The sequence below is a fragment of the Staurois parvus genome, unplaced genomic scaffold (genome assembly GCF_062004578.1).
Source record: "Staurois parvus isolate SC_StPar_1 unplaced genomic scaffold, SC_StPar_1.0 ptg000381l, whole genome shotgun sequence".
In the NCBI taxonomy this organism is placed as follows: Eukaryota; Metazoa; Chordata; class Amphibia; order Anura; family Ranidae; genus Staurois; species Staurois parvus.
This window is the reverse complement of record NW_028318177.1, coordinates 2,968,927-2,994,277: the sequence shown is the minus strand read 5'-3', so window position 1 is coordinate 2,994,277 and position 25,351 is coordinate 2,968,927. Positions and strand designations below refer to the sequence as shown.

Here is a 25,351-nt window from a genome sequence, read left to right as displayed (position 1 = left end):
TATCATCCCCTCCATATCACAGAATCCCTGCATATCATCCCCTCCATATCACAGAATCCCCGCATATCATCCCCTCCATATCACAGAATCCCCGCATATCATCCCCTCCATATCACAGAATCCCCGCATATCATCCCCTCCATATCACAGAATCCCCTCATATCATCCCCTCCATATCACAGAATCCCCTCATATCATCCCCTCCATATCACAGAATCCCCTCATATCATCCCCTCCATATCACAGAATCCCTGCATATCACATATCATTACCAAAGGATCCACTTGTGACCGGACCCTGGTGTTCTGCCACTGTAGAGGGGGCCCTGACCAGCGGACCGTTCACCCGTCCGAGCCAAGCTCACCCAGTTACTAATTGGCCGGCTGTAGAAATGCAAAGTTTCGGAGCCGACCAATTACTACTTGGCTGAGCTTGGCTCTAGCTTGCCTTCAGCGGGATGGAAGGGGGGGGGGCACTGGTCATGAGCGTGATGACGTTATGACACTTGGTGCCTTTCCAGCAAATTTGAAAGCGACTGCAATGAGGGGGCACTGGGGAGAGGAGGACCACAAGCTGCAGGAAATTACAGATCAGTGTGTGACAGCTCCAGGCCACAGTCTGTGGAGCAGTCAGTCAGTCTGTCTAGCAGTCAGTCAGTCTGTCTATGGGGGGATCACTGATGTAAGGGGTGAGTGGAGATCCTAAGGAGGGGGGGGGGCACTGATATCAAAGTTCCCTCCTTATATCAGTGTCCTCACTCCCCTCTTACATCAGTGAACCCCTTTACCTTAGTGTATTCACTCTGCAGATTCTGGGTAAAGGGGAACTCTGGTGTAGGAGGTTCTTTGGTCACCAGAGCCCCCCTTACATCAGGGAAGGCAGAGCTCCCCTGTAATAAAGGGCCACACAACAGGAGTAAAGGGCCCTAGATCGGGTCAGGGAGGTCCTTCATGGTTTTTGTACTGGGGCCCTGAAGGTTCCAGTTTCTCCTCTGCCTCCTATCACAGAACGTCTCATATCTCCCTCATCACAGACTCCCCCCCATATCACAGAGACCCTCATATTACCGCCCACCTTCACGCCATACCACACAGTGCCCGTGCGGAGTTGTAGTCCGCCTGCGATTGGCTGTCGATCTTTGACCACCGGAAGGGGTGTTTCCGGATGTGGTGCGATCCTGGCGCGGATCAGAGTGAGTATCGCGGAGTGTAGGTGTGTACCGCAACACTCACTCCGCTCCGCGCTGCTCAATCTCTCCGCTCCAGGATCGCACCACAGCCGGAAACGCCCCTTCCGGTGGTCAAGGACCGTCAGCCAATCACAGGCGGACTACAACTCCCGCAGACCACCGTTGCCGCCCCTTTGAAGCGTCAACTTTATGGGATCGAAACGCTGGTGAAGGACGTCTCCGGGCATTCTCCGCACGGGCACTGTGTGGTATGGCGGGCGGTAATATGAGGGGGTCTGTGATATGGGGGGGGGAGTCTGTGATATGAGGAAGAGAAGAAACGAACCTTCAGGCCCCAGTACAAAAATCCACGAAGAACCTCTCAGACCCGAGCCCAGGGCCCTCTACTCCAGTTGCGGTGCTAGAGTTGTCACCTCATCAATCGAACACATATTAATATACCCAGGATCTGAGGATAATTTAATACAGATAAGGACTAGGTGAGTTTAATTACCTCCTTAATCCGCCACAGAACCAGTGTAAATAATATGCTTTTGGGTTTAAAAGGATGAGGTATCAACACTATGCGGGGCCTTTATTACAGGGGAGCTGTGCGCGGCCCGGTGTCTGGGGGGGTGCTGCGCGCGGCCCGGTGTCTGGGGGGGAGCTGCGCGCGGCCCGGTGTCTGGGGGGGAGCTGCGCGCGGCCCGGTGTCTGGGGGGGAGCTGCGCGCGGCCCGGTGTCTGGGGGGGAGCTGCGCGCGGCCCGGTGTCTGGGGGGGGGAGCTGCGCGCGGCCCGGTGTCTGGGGGGGGGGGGGGGGTGACTGACTGCCACACAGAGCTGTCACACACTGACCTCCTGCAGCCTTTGGTCCTCCTCCCCCGCGCCCCTTCCTTGCAATCACTTTCAAATATGTCACCACATCACTGCACACGTGACCAGCGACCCGCCCCTCTTCCCCCCACTCAAGCCGAGTCCGAACAGAGCTCAATCCATTACTAATCAGCGGGCTCTGAAACTTCCTTTCCGCAGCCGGCCGATTAGTAGTGGTTGAGCTCAGCTTGGGCAGGCGATTGGTCCGTTAATCAAGTGCACAGGGGGGGCGTGGTGGTAGAGGAGGCCCGGGGACAAGTGTCGTTTTAATGGGCACTTTTCTGCTGTTTAAAGACAGTAGATAACTGTCCTTTTTTATTGGCTACACTGAAGTCTTGAAGCTATGGACATTACCAAAGACTGGGTTTCCTCCTTTCTGATGTTTTGCCAGGCTCTAACTGCAGCGGCCTTCAGTTGTTCCTTGTGGGTCTTTCTGCCTTTTAGTTTTGCATTCATCAAGTAAAATGCATGCTCAATTTGGCCGAAATCAGGTGATTGACTCGGCCATTGCAGAATATTCCACTTTTTTTCCTTAAAAAGCTCTTGGGCTGCATTGGCAATGTGTTTTAGATCATTATCCATCTGTACTGTGAAGCGCCGTCCAGCTTTGCTGAATCTGGGCTGACAGTATATCTGTAAACACTGCAGAATTCATCCGGCTGCTTCTGTCTTCTGTCACGTCATCAATAAACACCAATGGCCCAGTGCCACTGGAAGCCACGCATGCCCATGCCATCACACTGCCTCCACCATTTTTTACAGATGACATTGTGTGCTTTAGATCATGAGCTGTTGCAAGCCTTCCCCACACATTTTTCTTCCTGTCATTCTGGTACAGTTTAGTGTTCGTTTCATCCGTCCAAAGAATGCTTTTCCAGAACTTGTCTGGCTTTTTTTGATGTTTTTTGGCAAGGTCTAATCTGGCTTTTCTATTGTTCAGGCTTATGAACGGTTTGTACCTTGTGGTGAACCCTCTGTATTTGCTCTCGTGAAGTCTTCTCTTGATTGTAGACTTTGACAATGATACGCCGACCTCCTGGAGAGTGTCCTTCACTTGTCTGGATGTTGTGAATGGGTTGTTGTTTACCATAAAGAGGATCCTGCGATCATCCACCACTGTTGTCTTCCGTGGACGTCCATGCCCTTTTATGTTGCTGCGCTCACCAGTGCATTTTTCTTTCCTCAAAATGTACCAAACTGTTGATTTGTCCACTCTTAATGTTGCTGCCATCTCTCTGATGGATTTGTTTCATTTTTGAAGCCTTACAATGGCCTGTTTCACTTGCATGGACAGCCCCTTTGAACGCATGATGCAGGTTCACAGCAATAGATTCCAAATGCAAATACCACACTTAGAATCACCTCCAGACCTTTTACCTGCTTAATTGATGACGAAATAATGGAGTAGCCCACACCTGGCCATAAAACAGCTTTTGATTCAATTGTCCAATTACTTTTGGTCACTTGAAAAAGGGGGGTGGCTACTCTTAAGAGCTGTAATTCCTAAACCTTTCCTCCGATGTGGATGTACATACCCTCAAATTAAACCTGAGAGTGTGCACAGTCAGCCCATATCCATTATATAAATATAGCTTGAATATGTTTTGGTAAATACCTGAAATAATTAAAATTGCCTGTGTCCAAAGACATATGGACCTAACTGTATAGTGTATATATTGCGACAGCAGTCATTTTGTGACTGAATGTTATTAAAAATTACCTTTCCTTCTACACCGCTGTAATTTTCTGTAAAATGCAATATGGATATCTGATGGTGTTCTGTACACAGAACAACCACCAGCAACCTCATTTCCTGCTTGTGTGATTGGCTCACTGACTTTCCCAGAAGTCTGCACTAAGATACGAGTCAGAATTCAGCCATCTCTTGCAACAAAAATGTCTTTTGGTGAGATACTCCCAATAGGAAATGATGTCTTAAGGGATGCAGACCCTGCAATTTCCTCATTAGAGCCCTGCAGGTGCAGCAGCTGATTGATAGTAATAAAACGTAAATTGACAGCGCTATACAAGTACCTGAAATAAATAGGAATCTGCAACAAAGTTTGTTATCCTTGCAATGTACATAGATCACTCCGAGGGGTAGTTTTTTCCCAACAAAAGTGGAGTTACTCTTTAAACGTTTATTTTTCACATTGCGCTGTTTACCTCCTACTCCTCCCTGCCTGTCACCAGCACCGCACCAGGGAACTAGCAGGAAGGAGAGAGACCTTGCAGTGTGACGAGCAACAGTTCAGTGCTCGTTAGGAAGGGGTGTGATTTGCTGCGTGAAAATCACGACAAAACCGTACCACGTTTTAGGTGCCATTGAAAATAATGGCACCTGAACCTGCATTTTGCGATTGCGAGCAAAATTGCAGCCATTCTGCTGTGATCCCAAAACGCCCAGGTGGATGGAACCACTCTGTTTCACACATATGTGATTCTGGATGCGTTTTCAAACTCACATTCGCATGACAGGCCAGATATGTGTTTTTGTTGAGGTGGTTCACACAGATGAGATCCACACGCATTTGATTTTGAGTACTATTACGAAAAAAAGGGTCTTGTGCGAGTTTGTAGCGGTACGTTCCAGACTCATAAGAGTAGAAACAAGTGTTCACTTAGGATTGCTATTGACAGGAGTTTTTGCATTGAAGTGGGAGCCGGTTTTGCATTGAAGTCAATGGGAAGTCAATAACTTAATTTTTTTTACCTGGTTTTTGGTTACAGTCCCAGGACACACAATCTAAAACCAGAAACAGAAAGCAGAAGGGCGCAGAGAGAGTGATGTGTGCAATCTGGATTTACCTGGATCCACTTAAAAGAGAAGTATGGAATTTTTGTATATTTTTTTTTTTTAAATCCTACTTGCCTAAGTGGATGTAGCATCAGGCCTCAGTGGGAGCAAGTACCTGTCAAAACCAGTTAACCCTCACCCATTAAAAAGTGTCAAATATGGCAGTGGAGGGGGGATGCAGACAAGCGGACATTCCCCTTTTGGGTGGAGCTCCGCTTTAAGGTGCAGCGGAATAGTTGAATATTGCTTTCTACAAGGATCATTGGAGCTTTCCATGTTAACCCTTTAAATCCCAGGAGCTGGACTTCTTTAAGAGCAGCAGGACTTTTTATTTTGCTTTCCATGTTAACACCTGATAACCCCGAAGCTGGACTTCTCCTATAGGAGCAGGACTATATTTTTAAGAACATAAGAGCAGAATTTTTATTGTATAAGAGATTTATAGATGATCTTGTAATAATATGGGATGGAACTCAGGGAGCATTGGAGGAATATATTCAGGATGTGGGGAGGAATTCATTTAATATCTCTTTCACCGATAATATTAGTTCTACGGCTATACATTTTTTGGATTTAATCATCTTTAAATATGAGGATAGATTCTGTACCCGTACTCGCTTTAAAGAGGTAGATAGAAATGGGTACATCCCCAATCACAGCTGTTATCATAGGAGGTGGTTGAGTGCAATTCCAAAAAGCCAACTAATTAGAATTAAACGTAATTGTGATGATAATAGGGATTTTGAAATACAGTCTGATATGTTGCTACAGAGGTTTGAAGAAAAAGGTTACAAGATGGAGAACTTAATTGATACAAAAGAACAAGTCAAAAAGATGAACAGAGATGATTTATTATGCACAAAAAGCAGGAAAAATGATAATTGTGATCTAGCCTTTATCACTGGGTTCTCTAAACAATATAAATTATTAGAGAAAAATATTGGTAATCACTGGCCTATTTTAATGAGAAACGATGTATTAATCGATTTATTGCCTAAGAAGCCAGATTTATTTATAGGAAACCAGCAACCCTTAGGAGTAGGCTGGTAAAAAATGTCCTTGATGCACCCTTGACGAAGCTTACTTTTTTAGATAGAGTGGGCTTCTTTAAATGGGAGGTGCTTAGCATGGCTATGGGAGGTGCTTAGCATGTAGGACTATGAAGGGGGATAAGAATAGAAAGAAATATACGCATTTTCAGTCCCGGTCTAATGGGATGTCCCATAAGATTGGAGTTTTTCATGTGGAAGTACACACGTAACGTATCTGTTAGAATGTCCATGTCATCTCCAGTATATAGGGAGAACCACCTCATCATTATAGGTTATTTCACAATAGAGATCCATCTTCGTTGCTGTTCTGTGGCATAGACAAAATCACAGCCCCTTGGCGTGGTGGTGATTTGGTCAAGTCTGTTTCACAGAATGAAACAAAATGGATTTATCAGTTAGTCACATTGGCCCCTAAAGGGTTAAATGTGGACATTGATATAAATTGTTTTCTTTCCAATTGGTAGAGTTCCATCTGGTTTTGTAAAGATTTATGGTGTTTGGGCATTAAGATTTTCAATACATTTTTATTTTATTTGTAATATTATTTTTTTTAAAAAAAATTTTTTATTTTTAGAATTATATTTTTTTTATTTTTTATTTTTATTTATAATTTTTCTTAATTTTAATTTTTTTTATGTGTTAACCGCTTGCCGCTCTGCCACTGTATATATACGTGTGCAGGGCAGCAGTGGAGCGCAGAAGCACGTTTTAAAACGGGCTCTGCGCTCCCGACACTTTCGCAGGTAGGGGGCGCGCGCGTCCCGCCGACCCGCGGGTGACACGATTCGATCCAGGAGGGATCAATCATTAGATTTCAGCCAGTGATTTCTGGCTGAAATCAGATGATCGGTCCCTGTCCTATCCTGTGTTGACATTTACACAGGGCAGGATATGATGTCATTCTTCTCTGCCTGGACACATTCCGTTCAAGACAGAGAAGAAGACACAGTAAAAGTGAGTACAAAGCGCTACACTAACAGTTAGAACACACCTAGGACACATTTAACCCCCTGATTCCCCCCCCCCCCCCAGTTAACCCCTTCACTGCCCTGTCACCAGTGTCACTGATCAGTGAACCAATTTTTACTGATCACTGTATCAGTGTCGCTGGCAACTTCCGATAGTTTTAGCGCCCCTCCCAGATAGCGCCAGATTGCACGCCAGTACACCAGTAATCCTGTTTAACCCCTTGATCGCCCCCCAGTTAACCCCTTCACTGCCCTGTCACCAGTGTCACTGATCAGTGAACCAATTTTTACTGATCACTGTATCAGTGTCGCTGGCGACTTCCGATAGTGTTAGCGCCCCTCCTAGATAGCGCCAGTTTGCCCTCTAATGCACAGGATTTTTTTTTACCAAAAACATGTAGCAGAATACATTTTGGCTTAAATTTATGACTAACTTTGAGTTTACGATATATTTTTTATAGCTGAAAGTAGAAAATATTGTTTTTTTTCAAAAATTTTGTGGTTTTTTTGTTTATAGCGCAAAAAATGAAAAGCGCACAGGTGATCAAATACCACCAAAAGAAAGCTCTATTTGTGTGAAAAAAAGGATGTAAATTTTGTTTGGGTACAGCATTGCATGACTGCGCAATTATCATTTGAATTAGTGCAGCGCCAAACAGCAAAAAAAGGCCTGGTCATTAAGGGGGGTAAATCCTCAGGTGCTCAAGTGGTTAATATGCATATAATATTTTTTCTTTATAAATTCCTTTTTTTTTAAATATATTTTTGTCTTTTTAATATAATTAAAGATTTTTAGAATGTGGATATTTATATCTGTAAGAGGCATTGTTATAATTGAGCGGTGCTTTAATTCTCCATGGGACTATTTTGAAATATTGGAATACCGTTTAATTAGTGATTGTTCGTTGTAATGTTATCCTGCAACTGGAATGTTGTATTGTCATCTAGTCGGTTTTTGTGATGTGATCTATATTGTAAAGGGATCCCGCATGAGAAATGGCGGACAGCTGAATCTTCCTGGTTAATAGTAGTTGACCAATCCGGAATAGGGGGGGGGGGTCGCAAACATAGTATATTAACGGCTGAAGGCCGGAGTATTGTCTGTGAAAACGCCCTGGAGGAGGGGCGAAACGTGTTGAAGCACTTTTGGCTTTGCCGTCCAAAGTACCACGTCACTTCTGGTGAGTGGAGCGCCAGCCGGTGTCCGGTGCCGTCAGGTGCCATCTTGCTAGAGGGAGAAATCAACCATGTCATTACATGCTGTCATCGATTGCTGACTGTGAGATCTTTATCCTGGCTATGTGGCAGTTTGGCTCCAGACACATTAAACAAATGCTGATTACATTCTTTTAAGATAGTGATCTTTGGTCGCCCTGGAGGTTGGAGGCTGATTTAAATTCCAGTTTGGATCTCTGAGGCATTGAGAGAAAGACGTTAGTCTTACCTACAATTTGGGATTTCTACTTGCAGCTTGAGATTGGAGGCTGATCCGAAGGGATCTTGGATTCCGAGTCCAAAATGTAAGGCGTTTCATTCACCTATATCTGGTGAGTGCGGTGTGTGATTATAACAAACGGGTGTGACTACTGGTCAAGGGTCTCGGAATAAGGACTTTATCCTATCTAATATATTTGGAGTGGGACGATCTCAAGAAAATATTAATAATTTTTCTGCATTAATTGAGTCTTGGGATGTATATTTAATATCGGTTTGCGCTGTTTTTTCTGTCAATGAGTGCCTACAAGTCCCGGCAGCCTTAGCGGCTTTGGGCTTGTAGTTGTCAATGAACTACCTCGATGCTGTGGAGCACCGTGATAGGTCATTGAAGCTTCCTGTCGGTATATCTGCTTGACCGTACATCCTGTATGGCAAACCGATATTCTGACAGGTCTACAGGAGACCTGCATGGCATCAGCGATCTTCTGATCTCTGGTGCAATGCTTTCCAGGCTCCTTTGGACAAAAATAATAAATGCACATTTGTTTACCTGCAAAAAAATGTGCATTTATTATTTTTGCCCAAAAGGTGAACTTGTTTTTTAACCACTTCAGGTCCAGACACTTTTACCCCCTTCCTGTCCAGGCCAATTTTCAGCTATCAGTGCTATCACACTTTGAATGACAATTGCGCGGTCATGCAACACTGTACCCATATGAATTTTTTTGAGACAGATAAAACTTTATTTTGGTGGTATTTATTCACCACTGAGATTTTTATTTTTTTTGTTCTATAAATGAAAAAGTCCCAAAATGTAAAAAAAAAAAGTGACTTCACACGGACAGTAACGTGTGGGTCTGTTAGCGGAGCGTGGTGATGGTCGCCGCCGTTTTGGTACACCCTGGAAGTATAAACCCATATCAATACATGTGTTTGAGGCCTGATTTCAACTGATGTGATATAAGTGTTCATTTGGCATTTCTTTGTTAAAGTTTGTGCTCTCTCTTTCTCCTCTAGAGTACGTCTGAGCTGGCTGATTTTCCTGTGAAAAGGATTACCAGTTTCAACACTACTGAAATCATTTCGGTTATAAGGTAGGAAGGCCATATTCCTGTGATTGGTGTGATTCCATCATCTTGGATATCTATTAAGGGCCCTGGGAGTGTGAGGCCTGAAAGCTGTGTGGCCCCTTGGTGTCTTGCCGTGGAGGTGAGGAGGCATTTTAGCCGGTGACGGATATATCATTCATTTCACCCAGTTGCTTTGTTCGTTTGGAGTTGGTGGTCTATTTACATGGACTTTATGTCGATTTGATGATCGCTTATATTTATTTTGATGGTCACTCATTTGTTATATGTCACAATGCTTTAAATTTTTATTTTGTGCTTATTGACGCACGTTTATTTCCACTGCGTTTTTCACTGGCATCAATCCTGATTATAAGGTGCATTTTTAATTTCATGCACCTTGTATGGTTAGTTTTGCACATATATTTTTTTGCTTTTTGATTGTCACAGTTTTCTTTGCACTGCGCTTTCTGTGCCATTTTTATTTAGGACGTGTTAGTCCAATTATATTGAATACATCATTTATGTTCACTTGTTGATTATTGTGCACGTTGTTTTCATCACAATCTATATTGCACTTAGTTTGTTCTGGTTTCAGGCCTTTACATTTTTATGTATTATTTATGATGCATTTATAGTTTCATGCACCTTGTATGATTAGTTTTGCACATACAGTCCGGTCCATAAATATTGGGACATCGACACAATTCTAACATTTTTGGCTCTGTACACCAGCAAAATGGATTTGAAATGAAACGAACAAGATGTGCTTTAACTGCAGACTGTCAGCTTTAATTTGAGGGTATTTACATCCAAATCAGGTGAACGGTGTAGGAATTACAACAGTGTGCATATGTGCCTCCCACTTGTTAAGAGACCAAAAGTAATAGGACAGAATAATAATCATAAATCAAACTTTCACTATTTAATACTTGGTTGCAAATCCTTTGCAGTCAATTACAGCCTGAAGTGTGGAACGCATAGACATCACCAGACGCTGGGTGTCATCCCTGGTGATGCTCTGCCAGGCCTCTACTGCAACTGTCTTCAGTTCCTGCTTGTTCTTGGGGCATTTTCCCTTCAGTTTTGTCTTCAGCAAGTGAAATGCATGCTCAATCGGATTCAGGTCAGGTGATTGACTTGGCCATTGCCTAACATTCCACTTCTTTCCCTTAAAAAAACTCTTTGGTTGCTTTTGCAGTATGCTTTGGGTCATTGTCCATCTGCACTGTGAAGCGGCGTCCAATGAGTTGTGAAGCATTTGGCTGAATGTGAGCAGATAATATTGCCCGAAACACTTCAGAATTCATCCTGCTGCTTTTGTCAGCAGTCACATCATCAATAAATACAAGAGAAGCAGTTCCATTGGCAGCCATACATGCCCACGCCATGACACTACCACCACCATGCTTCACTGATGAGGTGGTATGCTTAGGATCATGAGCAGTTCATTTCCTTCTCCATTCTCTTCTCTTCCCATCACTCTGGTACAAGTTGATGTCGGTCTCAACTGTCCATAGGATGTTGTTCCAGAACTGTGAAGGCTTTTTAGATGTCGTTTGGCAACCTCTAATCTGGCCTTCCTGTTTTTGAGGCTCACCAATGGTTTACATCTTGTGGTGAACCCTCTGTATTCACTCTGGTGAAGTCTTCTCTCGATTGTTGACTTTGACACACATACACCTACCTCCTGGAGAGTGTTCTTGATCTGGCCAACTGTTGTGAAGGGTGTTTTCTTCACCAGGGAAAGAATTCTTCGGTCATCCACCACAGTTGTTTTCCATGGTCTTCTGGGTCTTTTGGTGTTGCTGAGCTCACCAGTGCGTTCCTTCTTTTTAAGAATGTTCCAAACAGTTGTTTTGGCCACGCCTAATGTTTTTGCTATCTCTCTGATGGGTTTGTTTTGTTTTTTCAGCCTAATGATGGCTTGCTTCACTGATAGTGACAGCTCTTTGGATCTCATCTTGAGAGTTGACAGCAACAGATTCCAAATGCAAATAGCACACTTGAACTCTGGACCTTTTATCTGCTCATTGTAATTGGGATAATGAGGGAATAACACACACCTGGCCATGGAACAGCTGAGAAGCCAATTGTCCCATTACTTTTGGTCCTTTAACAAGTGGGAGGCACATATGCAAACTGTTGTAATTCCTACACCGTTCACCTGATTTGGATGTAAATACCCTCAAATTAAAGCTGACAGTCTGCAGTTAAAGCACATCTTGTTTGTTTCATTTCAAATCCATTGTGGTGGTGTATAGAGCCAAAAATGTTAGAATTGTGTCGATGTCCCAATATTTATAGACCTGACTGTATCTTGTGCCATTTGATTTTGGCACAGTTTTCTTTGTTTTTTTTGCTCTTTTATTTAGGATGTGTTAGTCCTATTTTATGTTGAATACATTATTTATGTTCACTTGGTGACTATTGTTCACGTTGTATTTCATCGCAATCTATATTGCACTTAGTTTGGTCTGGGTTCAGTTCTTAACATTTTTATGTATTATTTATGTGCACTTGCTGATTATTACTCACGTTGTCTTTGTGACAGTTCATATTGCACCTAATTAGGTCTGGATTCAGGCCTTTATACTTACCACCTTTTTTGGGGGGGTTATTTTTTCTGTCTCCCCACTCTTCGCATTATTGTGTCCTTAGTACTATTGATATTAGCACAACACCATTTCATTTTTATTTAGATTTTGTGCTGCCCCCCCCATGTGAGAGCAAGAGAGTTCAATGAGTGTATGTATATATGATTCTCTCTTTCCCTTTCTTTCTGTTCTCTCTCTTCCCTTTCTCTTTCTGTCTTTCTCTCCCTCTCTCTTCCCCCCCCCTCTCCTTCTCTCCCTCTCTCTCCCCCCCCTCTCTCTCCCTCTGTCTCTCGCCCTTTTTCTCCCTCTTTCTTTCTCTCTCTCTCTCCTCCCCCATCTCTCTTTCTCCCTCTCCTCCCCCATCTCTCTCCCTCTTCCTCCCCCTCTCCCTCTCCCTTCTTTCTGTCCTCTTCCCTTTCTCTCTCCTTCCCCCCTCTGTTCCCCTTTCTCCCTCTTCTTCTTTCTCTCTCGCTCTTGCCTCTCTTTCGCGCTCTTGCCTCTCTTTCGCGCTCTTGCCTCTCTTTCGCGCTCTTGCCTCTCTCTCTTCCCTCTTTCTTTCTCTCTCCCCTACTCCCTCTCTCTCCTTCTCTCTCCCCCTCTCTTTCTCTCTCCTTCTCTCTCCCCTTCTCCTTCTCTCTCCCCTTCTCCCCCCTCCCCCCCTCTCCCCCCCTCTCTCTCCCCCCTCCCCCTCCCCCCCTCTCTCTCCCCCCCTCTCTCTCTCTCCCCTCCCCCTCTCTCTCTCCCCTCCCCCCTCTCTCTCTCCCCTCCCCCCTCTCTCTCTCCCCTCCCCCCTCTCTCTCTCCCCTCCCCCCTCTCTCCCTCCTTCTCTCTCTCTCTCTCTCCCTCTCCTCCCCCATCTCTCTCCCTCTTCCTCCCCCTCTCCCTCTCCCTTCTTTCTGTCCTCTTCCCTTTCTCTCTCTCCTTCCCCCCTCTGTTCCCTTTTCTCCCTCTTCTTCTTTCTCTCTCGCTCTCGCCTGTCTCTCTCGCTCTCGCCTGTCTCTCTCGCTCTCGCCTGTCTCTCTCGCGCTCTCGCCTCTCTTTCGCGCTCTCGCCTCTCTTTCGCGCTCTCGCCTCTCTTTCGCGCTCTCGCCTCTCTTTCGCGCTCTCGCCTCTCTTTCGCGCTCTCGCCTCTCTTTCGCGCTCTCGCCTCTCTTTCGCGCTCTCGCCTCTCTTTCGCGCTCTCGCCTCTCTTTCGCGCTCTCGCCTCTCTTTCGCGCTCTCGCCTCTCTTTCGCGCTCTCTCTCTTCCCTCTTTCTTTCTCTCTCCTTCTCTCCCCCCTCTCTCTCTCTCCCCTCTCCCCCTCTCCCCCCCTCTCTCTCCCTCTCTCTCCCTCTCCCCTCTCTCTCTCCCTCTCCCCTCTCTCTCTCCCTCTCCCCTCTCTCTCTCCCTCTCCCCTCTCTCCCCCCTCTCTCTCTCCTCTCTCTCCCCCCTCTCCCCTCTCCCCCCTCTCCCCTCTCCCCCCTCCCCCCTCTCCTCTCTCCCCCCTCCCCCCTCTCCTCCCTCTCTCTCTCCCCCCTCTCTCTCCCCTCCCCCCTCTCTCTCTCCCCTCCCCCCTCTCTCTCTCCCCTCCCCCCCCTCCCCTCCCCCTTCTCTCTCCCCCCTTCTCTCTCTCCCCTCCCCCTTCTCTCTCCCCCCTTCTCTCTCCCCCCTTCTCTCTCCCCCCTTCTCTCTCCCCCCTTCTCTCTCCCCCCCCCCTCTCTCTCTCTCTCCCCCTCCTTCTCTCTCCCCCCCCTTCTCTCTCTCTCCCTCTCCCCCCCTCTCTCTCTCTCTCTTCTCTCCTCTCTCTCTCTCTCTATTCTCTCTTCTTCTCTATCCTTCTCCCTCTCTATCCTTCTCCCTCTCTATCCTTCTCCCTCCCTCCCTCTCTCTCTCTCTACTTCTCCCTCTCTCTCTCTCCTTCTCTCTCTCTCTTTCTCTACAACCTGGTGTGTATGGCTTCATTTCATCTTCATCATGGCTCGCCATTCGTCACTGATAAAAGAAAAGCCATTAAAAAGTTTCTGTTCTTTGTAACTTATGTGTCATTGATAGCCCCTGCGTGGGCGTACCTTTTGCCCTGTTGGCGTTAGAGCACTGTTTTTCCTTTTTTTTTTATTTTGCATTTTGTTTATCTGTGAAATTGATAGCCCCTGCGTGGGCGTGTTTTATTGCCTCTGTTTTATACTGTTTAAAAAATTAATAAAAACCATTGAAATAGAAAAAGTTTCTGTTCCTCATCTGAAATAGGTGCATAACATTCTCCATTCTTGTCCATGTCATTCATCAGGTCTTCCAGCTTTATCTTCTGTCTTGTCATGTCTCTGAAACCCTGTAAAAGAGAAAACAATGAAACCCACTGTTGGCAGAAATGCCTCCTGACTTCTGGGAACAATTTCCCCCTGTATGTATCCAAGTCCCTAGGACTGTGAGATATTCTCAGTCACCACTATGCATAAGCAAGGATATGGATTTTCCACTATTAGAATTGTGCAAACTCGCTTCTAAAAGTTTTATATGCGTCCCCTTATTTCACTTTCTGCCTGTTGCTATCCTCTTCTTTTTTTTTTTTTTTTTCTTCACCATCTGCTTCCCTTTTCAGAGAGTTCACTTCCCATCCCATAGCCAAACAGGAAGTTAGAGGAAATCCCTGCAAGTGAAGGGAATCCTTTGGGGATCCCCAGGTCACCAGAACCAGGGTCCCCTTGGAAGATTCCCCTATATTACTTTTCTGGGGATCACCCATAATTTTGGGTTCTCTTTACTTTCACTTTCAATGTTAATAGTAAGCAGGACAGACATTGTGAATCTCTTTAACGGGTGCAGACAGCAATAAAAACTGGCAAGGGTTCTAACGCTCTCCACTTTATCCAAAACTAAAAAAAAGTTTGCCTTTAGTCTTACTAAGGTGTAATTCCAGGCTATATATGCTATATATAGGATATGTATATATATATTTTTTTCAAGCCATTTGCTTAATCTGGCTCCCCCGTGTCAGCCAGCGGCAGCTGCAAGGGTGAGGAGTGAGCACTAACAAAGGTTGGGCCATATGAACCTATGGTTGATGTCACCAGTCCCAGGCATTCCAGCCATTGCCGGAGCTCTTTCCTCTCCTTTTCAGCCGCTGCTGGCTGACACAAGAAAGACGGGTCACCTGACCTTACTGGAGCAGCTTGGAAATAGGTAAGTATGTACATCGTCCTTTTTTTTTTTTACTTACCTTCCGACGTATGAAAACAGGAGGGCGTGCCTCCCCCGCTTCCACTTCCTACCAGTTTTTTATAACATTGAAAAATGGGTGATCTTGTATGTTGGAAACATGTTCTTTGCGCTTTTGTGGATCTTTGCACAGGAGCTGTAGGGGAACAAAATAGAAAAACATAAGATGACAGTTATGGCACAAAACTGCTAAAGTCTATTTATAGAGACCTGCGGCTTCCATTCTCCACACATCACAAGAAATACTCCCCACGGTGCTGGCAATTTATATCTTGGCAATAAAAAGCAAAGCATAGTCTGGAGTCTGCGATGTGTTCTCTGCATAATGCTGCAAAGAATGCTTGGTCATAGGTGGAGTGATGTCACATGACTTGTTTAAAGGTCATGTGACAGGTTTCTACCACCACCTTGCACACTCTTTGTTACAATTATTAGAATGAATGGGGCTTTGCTTTTTTCAGAGTCCCAAAGCAAATGAAGTTTAAACCGCATTTATAAAGCACACTGGCTCCTTGGATGAGCCTAAATGTCTACTTTCCCTGTCCCGCTGGGACTGTGTCATTACGTACCTTTTCCACAAAATCCTTGAAGTCGGGGTCAGTGGGGGCCCGGAAGAATGGCACACCATGTATTATACTCAGATCGCCGAAACGGCCACGGAAGGGATAAGCATTAAAGGCAGCCTCAAATAGTAAAATCCCCAACGCAAAGTAATCCGCAGCTCCATCATATGGCAATTTGGAAAGCCTCTGTGGGGAAAATCAGAGCGATTAGGATGTTGAAATTTACGTCCTTTTTTTCACACAAATGGAGCTTTCTTTTGGTGGTATTTGATCACCTGCGCGCTTTTTATTTTTCACGCTATAAACAAAAAGTTTGAAGAAAAACAATATTTTTTACTTTCAGCTATAAAAAATATATAGTAAACTCAAAGTTGGTTATAAATTTAGGCCAAAATGTATTCTGCTACATGTTTTTGGTAAAAAAAAAAAAACCCCAATAAGTGTATATTGATTGCTTTGTGTGAAAGTTATAGCGTCTACAAACTATGGTATAGATACTGCAATTTACGCCATTTTTTTGCTATACAGCGCTGTGCTAGTTTAACGGACAATTGTGCTGATCAGGAGAGAGAAGCTCTTCTGTCCCAATCAGCGTGTCCTGGAGCTGTCAGGGAACTAACAGAAAGCATAGCTACTGCAGCTGTGCTCTCTGTCAGCGATTGCCGTCGATCACCGGGACATAGCCGGTAACAACCATCTGTGACCCGGCGACTGACATCCGCGGCTGTGATCGGCGGGATAGGTAGGGCGGCGGCGCACCTCACGCGCGCCCCCTACCTGCTTAAAAACACACGTTTTAAAACGTGCTTTTGCCCAGCCGTGCCACCCTGCCGCCGTATTTCTACAGTGGCTGGGCGGCATGTGGTTAATAGTTGATAACATGAGAATTATGCTGACTGTTATTTACATCAATTATTTAGGTAAATGAGAAAATAATAATTTGGAACGGTGTAGAGCTGCAATCACTGTGAATGTTTGTTTGTGTTTTGGGTAGTGGTGCACCGAACCTGAAAGTTCAGGATGCATTTGGCATAACACCGAAACCAAAATGGACAGTTTAACCGCTTTCCCGCCGCCCTATAGTAGAACTATTACTACAGGGCGGCAGGGTTGCACAAATTTGCGTGTGTGCGTGTGTGTGATTTCCATTTCTGGGTAGGAGGCGCAGGTCTCTCCTGCCAGCAAGGACATGCTTGAGAAACACACAGCAGTATGTCTCCCTAGTAAAATAATCACAGCGCATGATGTAAAACAGCACACTGTTAACCCTTTTATCGCCCCATATGTTAACCCCCTTCCTGCCCAGTGTCAGTACAGTGTCAGTGCTTTTTATTACCACTGATCACTGTATTAGTGTCATTGGGATGTCAGTGGCAGTTAGTTCCCCCCCCCCCAGTGTCAGAATGCCCGCCGCAGTCCTTCTATAAGTCGCTGATTCTTGCCATTACTAGTAAAAAAAAAAAAAAATCCAGTATATATACCGCCATTTGTGGACACTACAACTTTCATGCAAACCAATTAATTTACAATGTATTAAGATTTATTTTTTACTAGATATGTTTTATAGCAAAATGCCACCAAAAGAAAGCTCTATTTGTGGGGAAAAAAAGGACATAAATTTCATTTATGTACAGTGTTGCATGACCTCGCAATTGTCAGTTAAAGCAACGCAGCGCCATATCGCAACAAATGGCCTGGTCAAGAAGGAGGGTAAATCCTCTGGAGGGCAAGTGGTTTAAATATAGAAAATATACATATAGTAATATTATATTCGGCTTTTTAATTACTATCATGAATTTGAATACATTTATTTTAAGCACCTTTTCGTCTAATAGGCTGCTTTCACACTGAGCAGTTTTTGAAGTGCTTTCGTGTTTTTTAAAAGAAAAATAAAAAAGGCACAAGAAAAGCTTAAGAAAAATGCATCCTTTTAAATTCAGTGTATGATTTCACATCGGTCCATTGCGCTTCCCTTGCAGTGTTAAAATTCCTGCTTGCCACATTTTTGGTGCATATTTGCCGAGTAAAAAAAAAGCACCTGGCCTGGTTCGCGCCAATGCGTTTTTTTTTGCAGAAACGCACTACAATCCATTTAATATGGTTTCCTAGGGGACACGTTCACATCTATACATTTTTAAGCTGCTGCAATTTTGGAAAGTGTCAGGACTTTTTAAAACACAAAACGTCATGTTTTTGGTTCAATAGACTTCAATAAAGAAACCGCATGCAGTGCATTTTTTTACACCTTTTTCACGTGGTTTTGATTCATTTTTCATGTGTTTGACTCATTTTTTGATGCATGCTTAGCCAGACCAGCAACAAGTTGGCCAAAAAAAAAAATTTGCAAACCAAATAAAAATGTCAAAAACGTGCATGCAAAAATACAAAAAGCACTGCAAAAAGGACAGAACTCTAACTGCATTGGTGTGAACAAGGCCTGAAATGCATCAAAAACATACCACAAATGCTCACATGCTGCATTGTTGTGTTATGCATCTTTAATCTGCCCAGCAGCAGGTTTTTCCCCCCAAAACATTTAAAAAAAAAAAAACGCGAAACGTATAAAAAATGCAAAACTGTACTGCAAAAAGTACTAGACAAAATGCAAACTGCACTGATGTGAACCAGGCCTGAAATGCATTGAAAACGCAGCAAAAACACACACATTTTGTGTTTTTGATGTGTTTTTAAACAGCCGAACAAGTTAGCCCAAAAAATAAAGCATTCAAAAAACACTAAACATATAAAAAAAAGTTTCAAAAACTTCCGAGCAGAAACGCAAAACGCACTGCAAAACAGACAAAATGCAAAAAACTACAATGGTGTGAACCAGGCCTGAAAAGAGATATCCACTTACCTAACTCCCTATAGCAGATATACTGTTAGAGGGTGGCCACTGTGCAAAATCACGTAAATGTATGTGATTTTGCATTTCCGTGTAGGGGGTGCGCTTTGCCCTACCTGCGTTGCCATTGGTTGCAACGGATGTCAATCACCAGGTCTCGGCCGGTGATTGATTGCCGCTAAAGCTGAGAGGGGAAAGATCTGTGTGTGAACAATACAGATCTCTCTTTTGTCAGCATGAGAAAGCAGCATGTCTCCTTAGTAAAACAGCACACAGTGTAAGCACAACACACAGTTAACCCTTTAATCGCCCCATATGTTAACCCCTTCCTGCCCAGTGTCATTACCTTTTTATTAGCACTGATCACTGTATTAATGTCACAGGGGATGTCAATGGCTGTTTGTCAGTTCCCACTTAGTGCTAGAATGCAGTCCTGCTATAAGTCGTTGATCGCCGCCATTACTAGTATAAAAAATAAATAAAAATTCCAGTGTGTATACCACCATTTGTAGACGCTTTACCTTTCACATAAATCAGTTAATTTACGGGTTTTGGGATTTTTTTTTTTTAGCAAAGACATGTAGCAGAATACATTTTGGCCTAAATTTATGAAGAAATTTTATTTTTTTATTGGATATGTTTTAAAGCAAAAAGCCAAAAAATATTGTTTGTTTTTTTAATTGACGGTCTTTGTGTTTTTTGATACATTTTTTGAGTCACATGACCTATGACCCGCACCCTAAATGTGATAAAATCGCAGCAAATTTACTTTTTCCGGTGGCCATTACCGGCACCTTTTTTCCTATCAGCAAAATGCCAATAAAACTATTTTCAACCATTATATTTTGTCTGCTGATGATTTATCGGTGCATCCCTAGTTGGGGGGGGGGGGGGGGTCAAGTTTCCCTTTAACTTCTGGCGGGGCACTAATTTATAGGCATTGCCATTGCTTCCACGGTTGCTGGCTCTTATCTGCCCCCTCCGGCACCTCACTAGTGACCATTTCCTGTTTTTATTATCCAGGTGATGCTGTAGTGCACCACAGAAATTCCAGTCTATCCCAGTCCCTTTTGATGATGAACTGAGAACACATGCTTGTCATACAAGAGAACAATTCCCAAATGTAACCACTGTAGTCTCCTTGTTATCTCTCACATACAGACCTCCTAATGTAAAAACAAAAATGTGTCATTTCTGAAATGAGAGGTTTCTTAAGGCCAACAATCCAATTCAAGCTTGTTTAGGAATTTTGTATATGATGAGTGATGGAGAAAGCTGTTGGTGAGAGGATATAAAGCACCACTGGGCTTCAGGAACTCTGGGAGCAGAGAATTACATAGAACTCTGGTTAAGGAAAACTGAGCGTCCTTTCTCATTTTAGCTCAGTTGCAGAGTTTTGCGGAGGAACATTAGGGACTCTTTGACTGGTTGAACTTGTTGTCTGGAATTTTCCTTCTAGGAAAGAAATTCCTCAATCCTCAGTTTTTGAGCTATTAGGGCTTTTTTGTCTCATCCTTGAGTACAGAAATTTGTATTTTTGTATATCTTTGAGACGACTGCTTACATGGCCTAGTTTAAAATACTACATCACTCGACCGTTCCAAGTAGTTAGATTATTTAGCACTTGGTGTGAAAGAGCCCTTATACCTTTTTATGTGTTTTTGATCCTAACAATAATAAATACAGGGCTCAAAATTCAAAGTCCTGAACTACTAGCCAGGTCTTAAGAGTTACTCGCCACTAGTTGCCCCACCCCTAAACACGGCCTTGTAATTATCTCATGAAATGACACTGTTAAATGATTTATGCAGAGTAAAGTTACAAAAATAAATATATAATAACAACTTTACCATTAGCTCACAGTCCCTTTTTATATTTAGGCCTTGTAGTAACATTTGTAAGGATAATACTCAGATTACCAATAAACATTGATGTCACATTTTTTGGTGCAGCATACAAAGGAATGTTCATTGTTTCGGGGTGGAGCATACTGCAAACCCAACAACTCTCGAAATCTGAGAGTTTGGCATACCTATACTTACATTTAAAAAAACGACATCTTTTCGGTCATTGATCTTTTCTGCTCCTTTTTTATTAGTCCACTGTCACTTACAGTCCTATTGTTGTGACCATAGATTAGTGGCCATTCTTCTGGATGATAGTAGCAGTGACTAGCCCAGTAAGCCACTGAAAAAGTTATCACTGAGAGACAACCAATCAAAAGAATGTTCTTCCAAGCTGTCTCTGGATGAAGCAGCATTCTAAAGATTGGAGGACGCTGGTAGGTCTGTCCCCTTTCCTTGTTCCGTCTGTTTCTCCTGGTTCCTTGAAGGTTCCGGGATCCTCTTTACTCTAGAAGCATGTATCCAGACGTTGGAATCAGCAGTCACAGCTGTCGCTATGGTAGGTTCTCTGTACGGCAGATCTGTGGTCTTGTTTTTGTGAAGTTCCTTAACCTCTACCCGATCTCCTGGCTTGTATGGGTGGGTTGGACAATCTGTGGGAAGAGGAAATGAGAGCGACATCACCGTATACACCATTCAGCACCCTAATCAATTCCTGGAAATATCTTTCCTGGATTTATTGTAAATCACCTGACGTAACTACCAAAGGACCTCTTGTCCAGGGAGTGGGGAATGACCCGCCCATAAGAATTTCAAAGTGGGAAAGCTTGGTGACTTTATTTGGTATCATCCTCATCTCAGCCAGAACAGCTGGCTAGTACACTTCCCATCCCTTAAATGCCCCACCTGATGCCTTCCTTAGTTTTTCCTTCAGGGTTCTATTTGCCCGTTCTGCCTGACCAGAACTCTGTGGATGGTAGGGTATGTGGAACTTCCAGTCAATGCTCATCAGTTTGCCTACTTGTTGTGTAACCTTTGATGAAAATGCTGTTTTTTCGTGTGAGTCTATACTTACTGGACATCCCCATCGAGGGAAGATTTCTTTGCAATGGATTTTAGCAATGGTGCGTATCCTCTTTGTTACAAATGCTTCGGGCCAGCAACTAAAGCGATCCACTATCGCCTGCAGAAGCTTGCATCATACACTATTAGGCATGAGTGTGAAATCAATTTGAATTTCCTCAAATGGTCCACTAGGTGATCATGTCTAACCTGATTGGGGGTTCCAGCATTGTTTCTGATGCATGTAACTCACAGTGCTATTTGTTCTTGTGTCTGTTTAGTAAGATTTGGAACACAATCTTTTCTTTATTTCATCTTTCACTACCTGCCATCCCCCGATGTCCTATGCCATGGAATTGCGCTGTAATAAGAGGAGCGCTGTGCGGTACACGGGGAGGAGCCTGAACATGGCGGCCGAGGAGAGCGCGAGGCAGTAGCTTCCCGCTAGGCTCCGCTTCCCGACCTCCCCAGGGGCCCTCTAGATGTATGTTAAGGAGGGGCAGACTCACCGGAGTGCGGAAGGCATTGGTGGAGCAGCCGGAGAATCGGTGATGTGAGGAGCAGTGAGGTGGAGAAGGAGATCGATCCCCCCGAGCTTCACGTGACGACGAGCCGGGTTGCTGGGAGACGAGGTGACGAGGCGGGACCACGTGGTAAACCGCGGAGGATCACTGGGAGGAAAAGAAGCCGGCCGGCGTCCCGAGGAGAGCAGGAGGTGCTGGTTCGCTCCTGGCTTCGTTCCCCGGCTTGCTGTATGGGCTTAGACCCAGGAGACCCAGCTTGCTATTTAAGGATGGACCCCAAATAGAAGTGGGCTATAAAAGAAAGACCCAGGAGACCCGGAGGAATCCCCCTGAGGACTGAGCGTCTGAGGAAAGCCCTCCACCCGAAGAACGTAGAAAGAGAAGGGTGAGTGAGAACGGGTGGGGCTTACTGTGTGCTGTTATCCTTTGTGGCATAGAGGAGCAAGGGGTGAAGGAGAGGAGGGGGGGATTCCCAAGGGTCATGAAGTGGTGAAGAGAAGAGGACCAAGGAGACTTAGAAAAATAAAGTAAAAGGATAAATAGTAAGGCAAGGCTGGGTCACAAAATATAGACATTTGGGATCTTCCTGTCTTGAGCATATAGAAGAAAATAAGACCCATAGAGGACATGAAGAATAAAGGAAGTGGGCTCAAAGGGTCTCAAACGGGTACGATTAAGAAATATACATCCCAAGGAAAGGTCCCAAGGCGCAAGCGAAAAGGGTGAAATGGAAACTAGTCTGGGAAATAGCCCTAGATTATCATTGGGCATGAATAGTAGCTGTAGTCAACAAATAGCGGATATTATGAAGAAGAGAGAATCTGACAGTGAATTACAAGTACCAAATAAGAAAGAGATGACAGAAATGTTTCAAAGTTTAGAGAAAATGATAAAGCATGACAAAATTAATTAATTAAAATAAATGACAAACATTTTTTTTTTTTTTTTACACAAAGGTGTCATTTTAAATTATTTATTTCTCGCACAAGTCATGCATATATGTGGAATTACACCCCAAAATACATTTTGTTACTTCTACCGAGTATGGGGATAGCACGTGTGTGAGACTTTTTGGAAGCCTAGCCACATACAGGAGCCTGAAAGCCAATGACCACTTTGAAAGCCTGAAGGTGCGCAACTTCCTCATTTCACTTCCTCAATACCTATTACAGTTTCGAAGGCCCTGACATGCCAGGATAGCACCAACCCCCCCCCCCCAAATGACCCGTTTCTGGAAAGTAGACACCCCAAGGAATTTAAAAAGAGGCATGGTGAGTATTTTGCATATCTCATTTTTTCTCACAAGGTTTTGAAATATAAAAAAAGAATAGAAAAAATGTTTTGTTTTTTTTCTTCATTTTCCAAAAACTTGTGGCAACAAATGAGATCTGCAAAATACTTACCATGCTTCTTATCAAATTCCTTGGGGTGGCTACTTTCCAAAAAGGGGTCATTTGGGGGGGTTAGGTGCTATCTTGGCATTTCAGGGCCTCCGAAACTGTGAAAGGTAGTCTGGAAGTGTAATGAGGAAATAAAGTCCTTTAAAAGCCTGAAGGTGCTTATTGGATTTTGGGGTCCTGTACTTGGCTAGACTGCCAAAACGTCTCTCACATGTGGTACCCCCATACTCGGGAGAAGTAGCAGAATGTATTTTGGGAAATATTTCCACATATACCCATGGCATGTGAGCAGTAAATCATTTAAGTGACAATTTTGTGTATAAAAAAAAAAACATGTAATTTTCCAAAAACTTGTGGTAAAAAATAAATTCTTCTATTGATTCAACATTCCTCTCAGCAAATAGTTTGGGGTGTCTACTTTCCAAAAAGGGGTCGTTTTGGGGGGTGGGGGGCGTTTTATGCCCAGCATTAGAAGTTTATGCCACACATCACTCACTCTTCTAACCACCTGAAGATCAAGCCTTTTCTGACACTTTGGGGTTCATTTACTAAAGCTGGAGAGTCCAAAATCAGACTCCCTTCTGCATAGAAACCAATTAGCTTCCAGGTTTCATTGCCAAAGCTTCATTGAACAAGCTGAGGTTAGAAGCTGATTGGTTTCTATGCAGAAGGGAGTCTGATTTTGGACTCTCCAGCTTTAGTAAATAAACCCCTTTTTGTTCACATGAAAAAAATCAGTATTTTTTGCTAGGAAATTAATTTAAACTCCCAAACATTATGTGTTTTTTTTTAAAGCAAACACCTTAGTAAATAAAATGGTGGGTACTACAATCTTTTATGGCACATAGTACTCGCGCAGCGATTTTTCAAAAGCAATTTTGTTTTAAAAATACACTTTTTTTACTTTTAATGCACAAAAACACAATATATTGGCCAATTATTTGGCACGATATAAAAGATGATGGTATGCCGAGTAAATGGATATCAAACATGGCATTCTTTAAAACTGTGCATGCCCCGTGCAATGGTGACAAACTGCATACATTTTTAATATCCATAGGCAACATTTTAAAAGCCTTTAAAAGCTACCATTTTAGATTTACAGAGGAGGTCTAGTGTTAGAATTACTACCCTTGATCTGACGTTCATGGCGATACCTCACATGTATGGTGCAACCGCTGTTTACATACCGGCACAGGGTCAACGCTTGTGCACAAAGGTGTGGCATTCTTTAAAACTGTGCATGCCCCGTGCAATGGTGACAAACTGCATACATTTTTAATATCCATAGGCAACATTTTAAAAGCCTTTAAAAGCTACCATTTTAGATTTACAGAGGAGGTCTAGTGTTAGAATTACTACCCTTGATCTGACGTTCATGGCGATACCTCACATGTATGGTGCAACCGCTGTTTACATACCGGCACAGGGTCAACGCTTGTGCACAAAGGTGTGCGTGCATGGGAAGAGGCGAGTTTTTTTTGTTTTTTTGTTTTTTTAAGGTTTTTTGATTTTTTTAATTATTTTTATACTATACTTTTCATTTTTTTTTTTTTTATCACTTTTAATGCTATCACAGGGAATGCAAATATCCCCTATAACTACAATGGGCATTGTCATATATTCTTTTTTGAGAAATCTGGGGTCTATTAAGCTCTAGATATCTCCTCTGCCCTTACATTATCTAATCAAACCAAAATCGGTGTGATCAGACGCTTTCCCAATTTACAAATGGCGCTGTTTATATCCTACAGAACTGAAGTGATGAAATTCTCATAGTTTCCGAATTCTTAGACTATAGAGATAATTGACACCACTCTGGTCTCCAATCAGCTCTATGGTCAGCTGGCAGAAACACTGGCTGCATTCTCAGGTTCCCCCGATGGCACGGGACTGCCCGAGAAGGCCGTGGAAGGCAGCGGGGCATCATATCCCGCTGCTTGTAAAAGCAATCCTTC

The 25,351-nt window shown here is 43.7% G+C and overlaps 1 protein-coding gene across 1 annotated transcript in view; it reads right to left on the bottom strand.

The window, feature by feature from the left end:
* The window catches only part of LOC149455943 (uncharacterized), a 63,459-nt gene that overhangs the window by 25,813 nt on the left and 12,295 nt on the right, over positions 1 to 25,351 (bottom strand). The window contains exons 8-11 of the mRNA XM_089685680.1: positions 15,725 to 15,902; positions 14,147 to 14,268; positions 9,224 to 9,338; positions 1,075 to 1,290 (exon numbers count right to left, since the gene is read on the bottom strand). Coding sequence (XP_089541806.1) covers positions 1,075 to 1,290; positions 9,224 to 9,338; positions 14,147 to 14,268; positions 15,725 to 15,902 — 631 coding nt within the window. The remainder of the gene's footprint in view (positions 1 to 1,074; positions 1,291 to 9,223; positions 9,339 to 14,146; positions 14,269 to 15,724; positions 15,903 to 25,351) is intronic.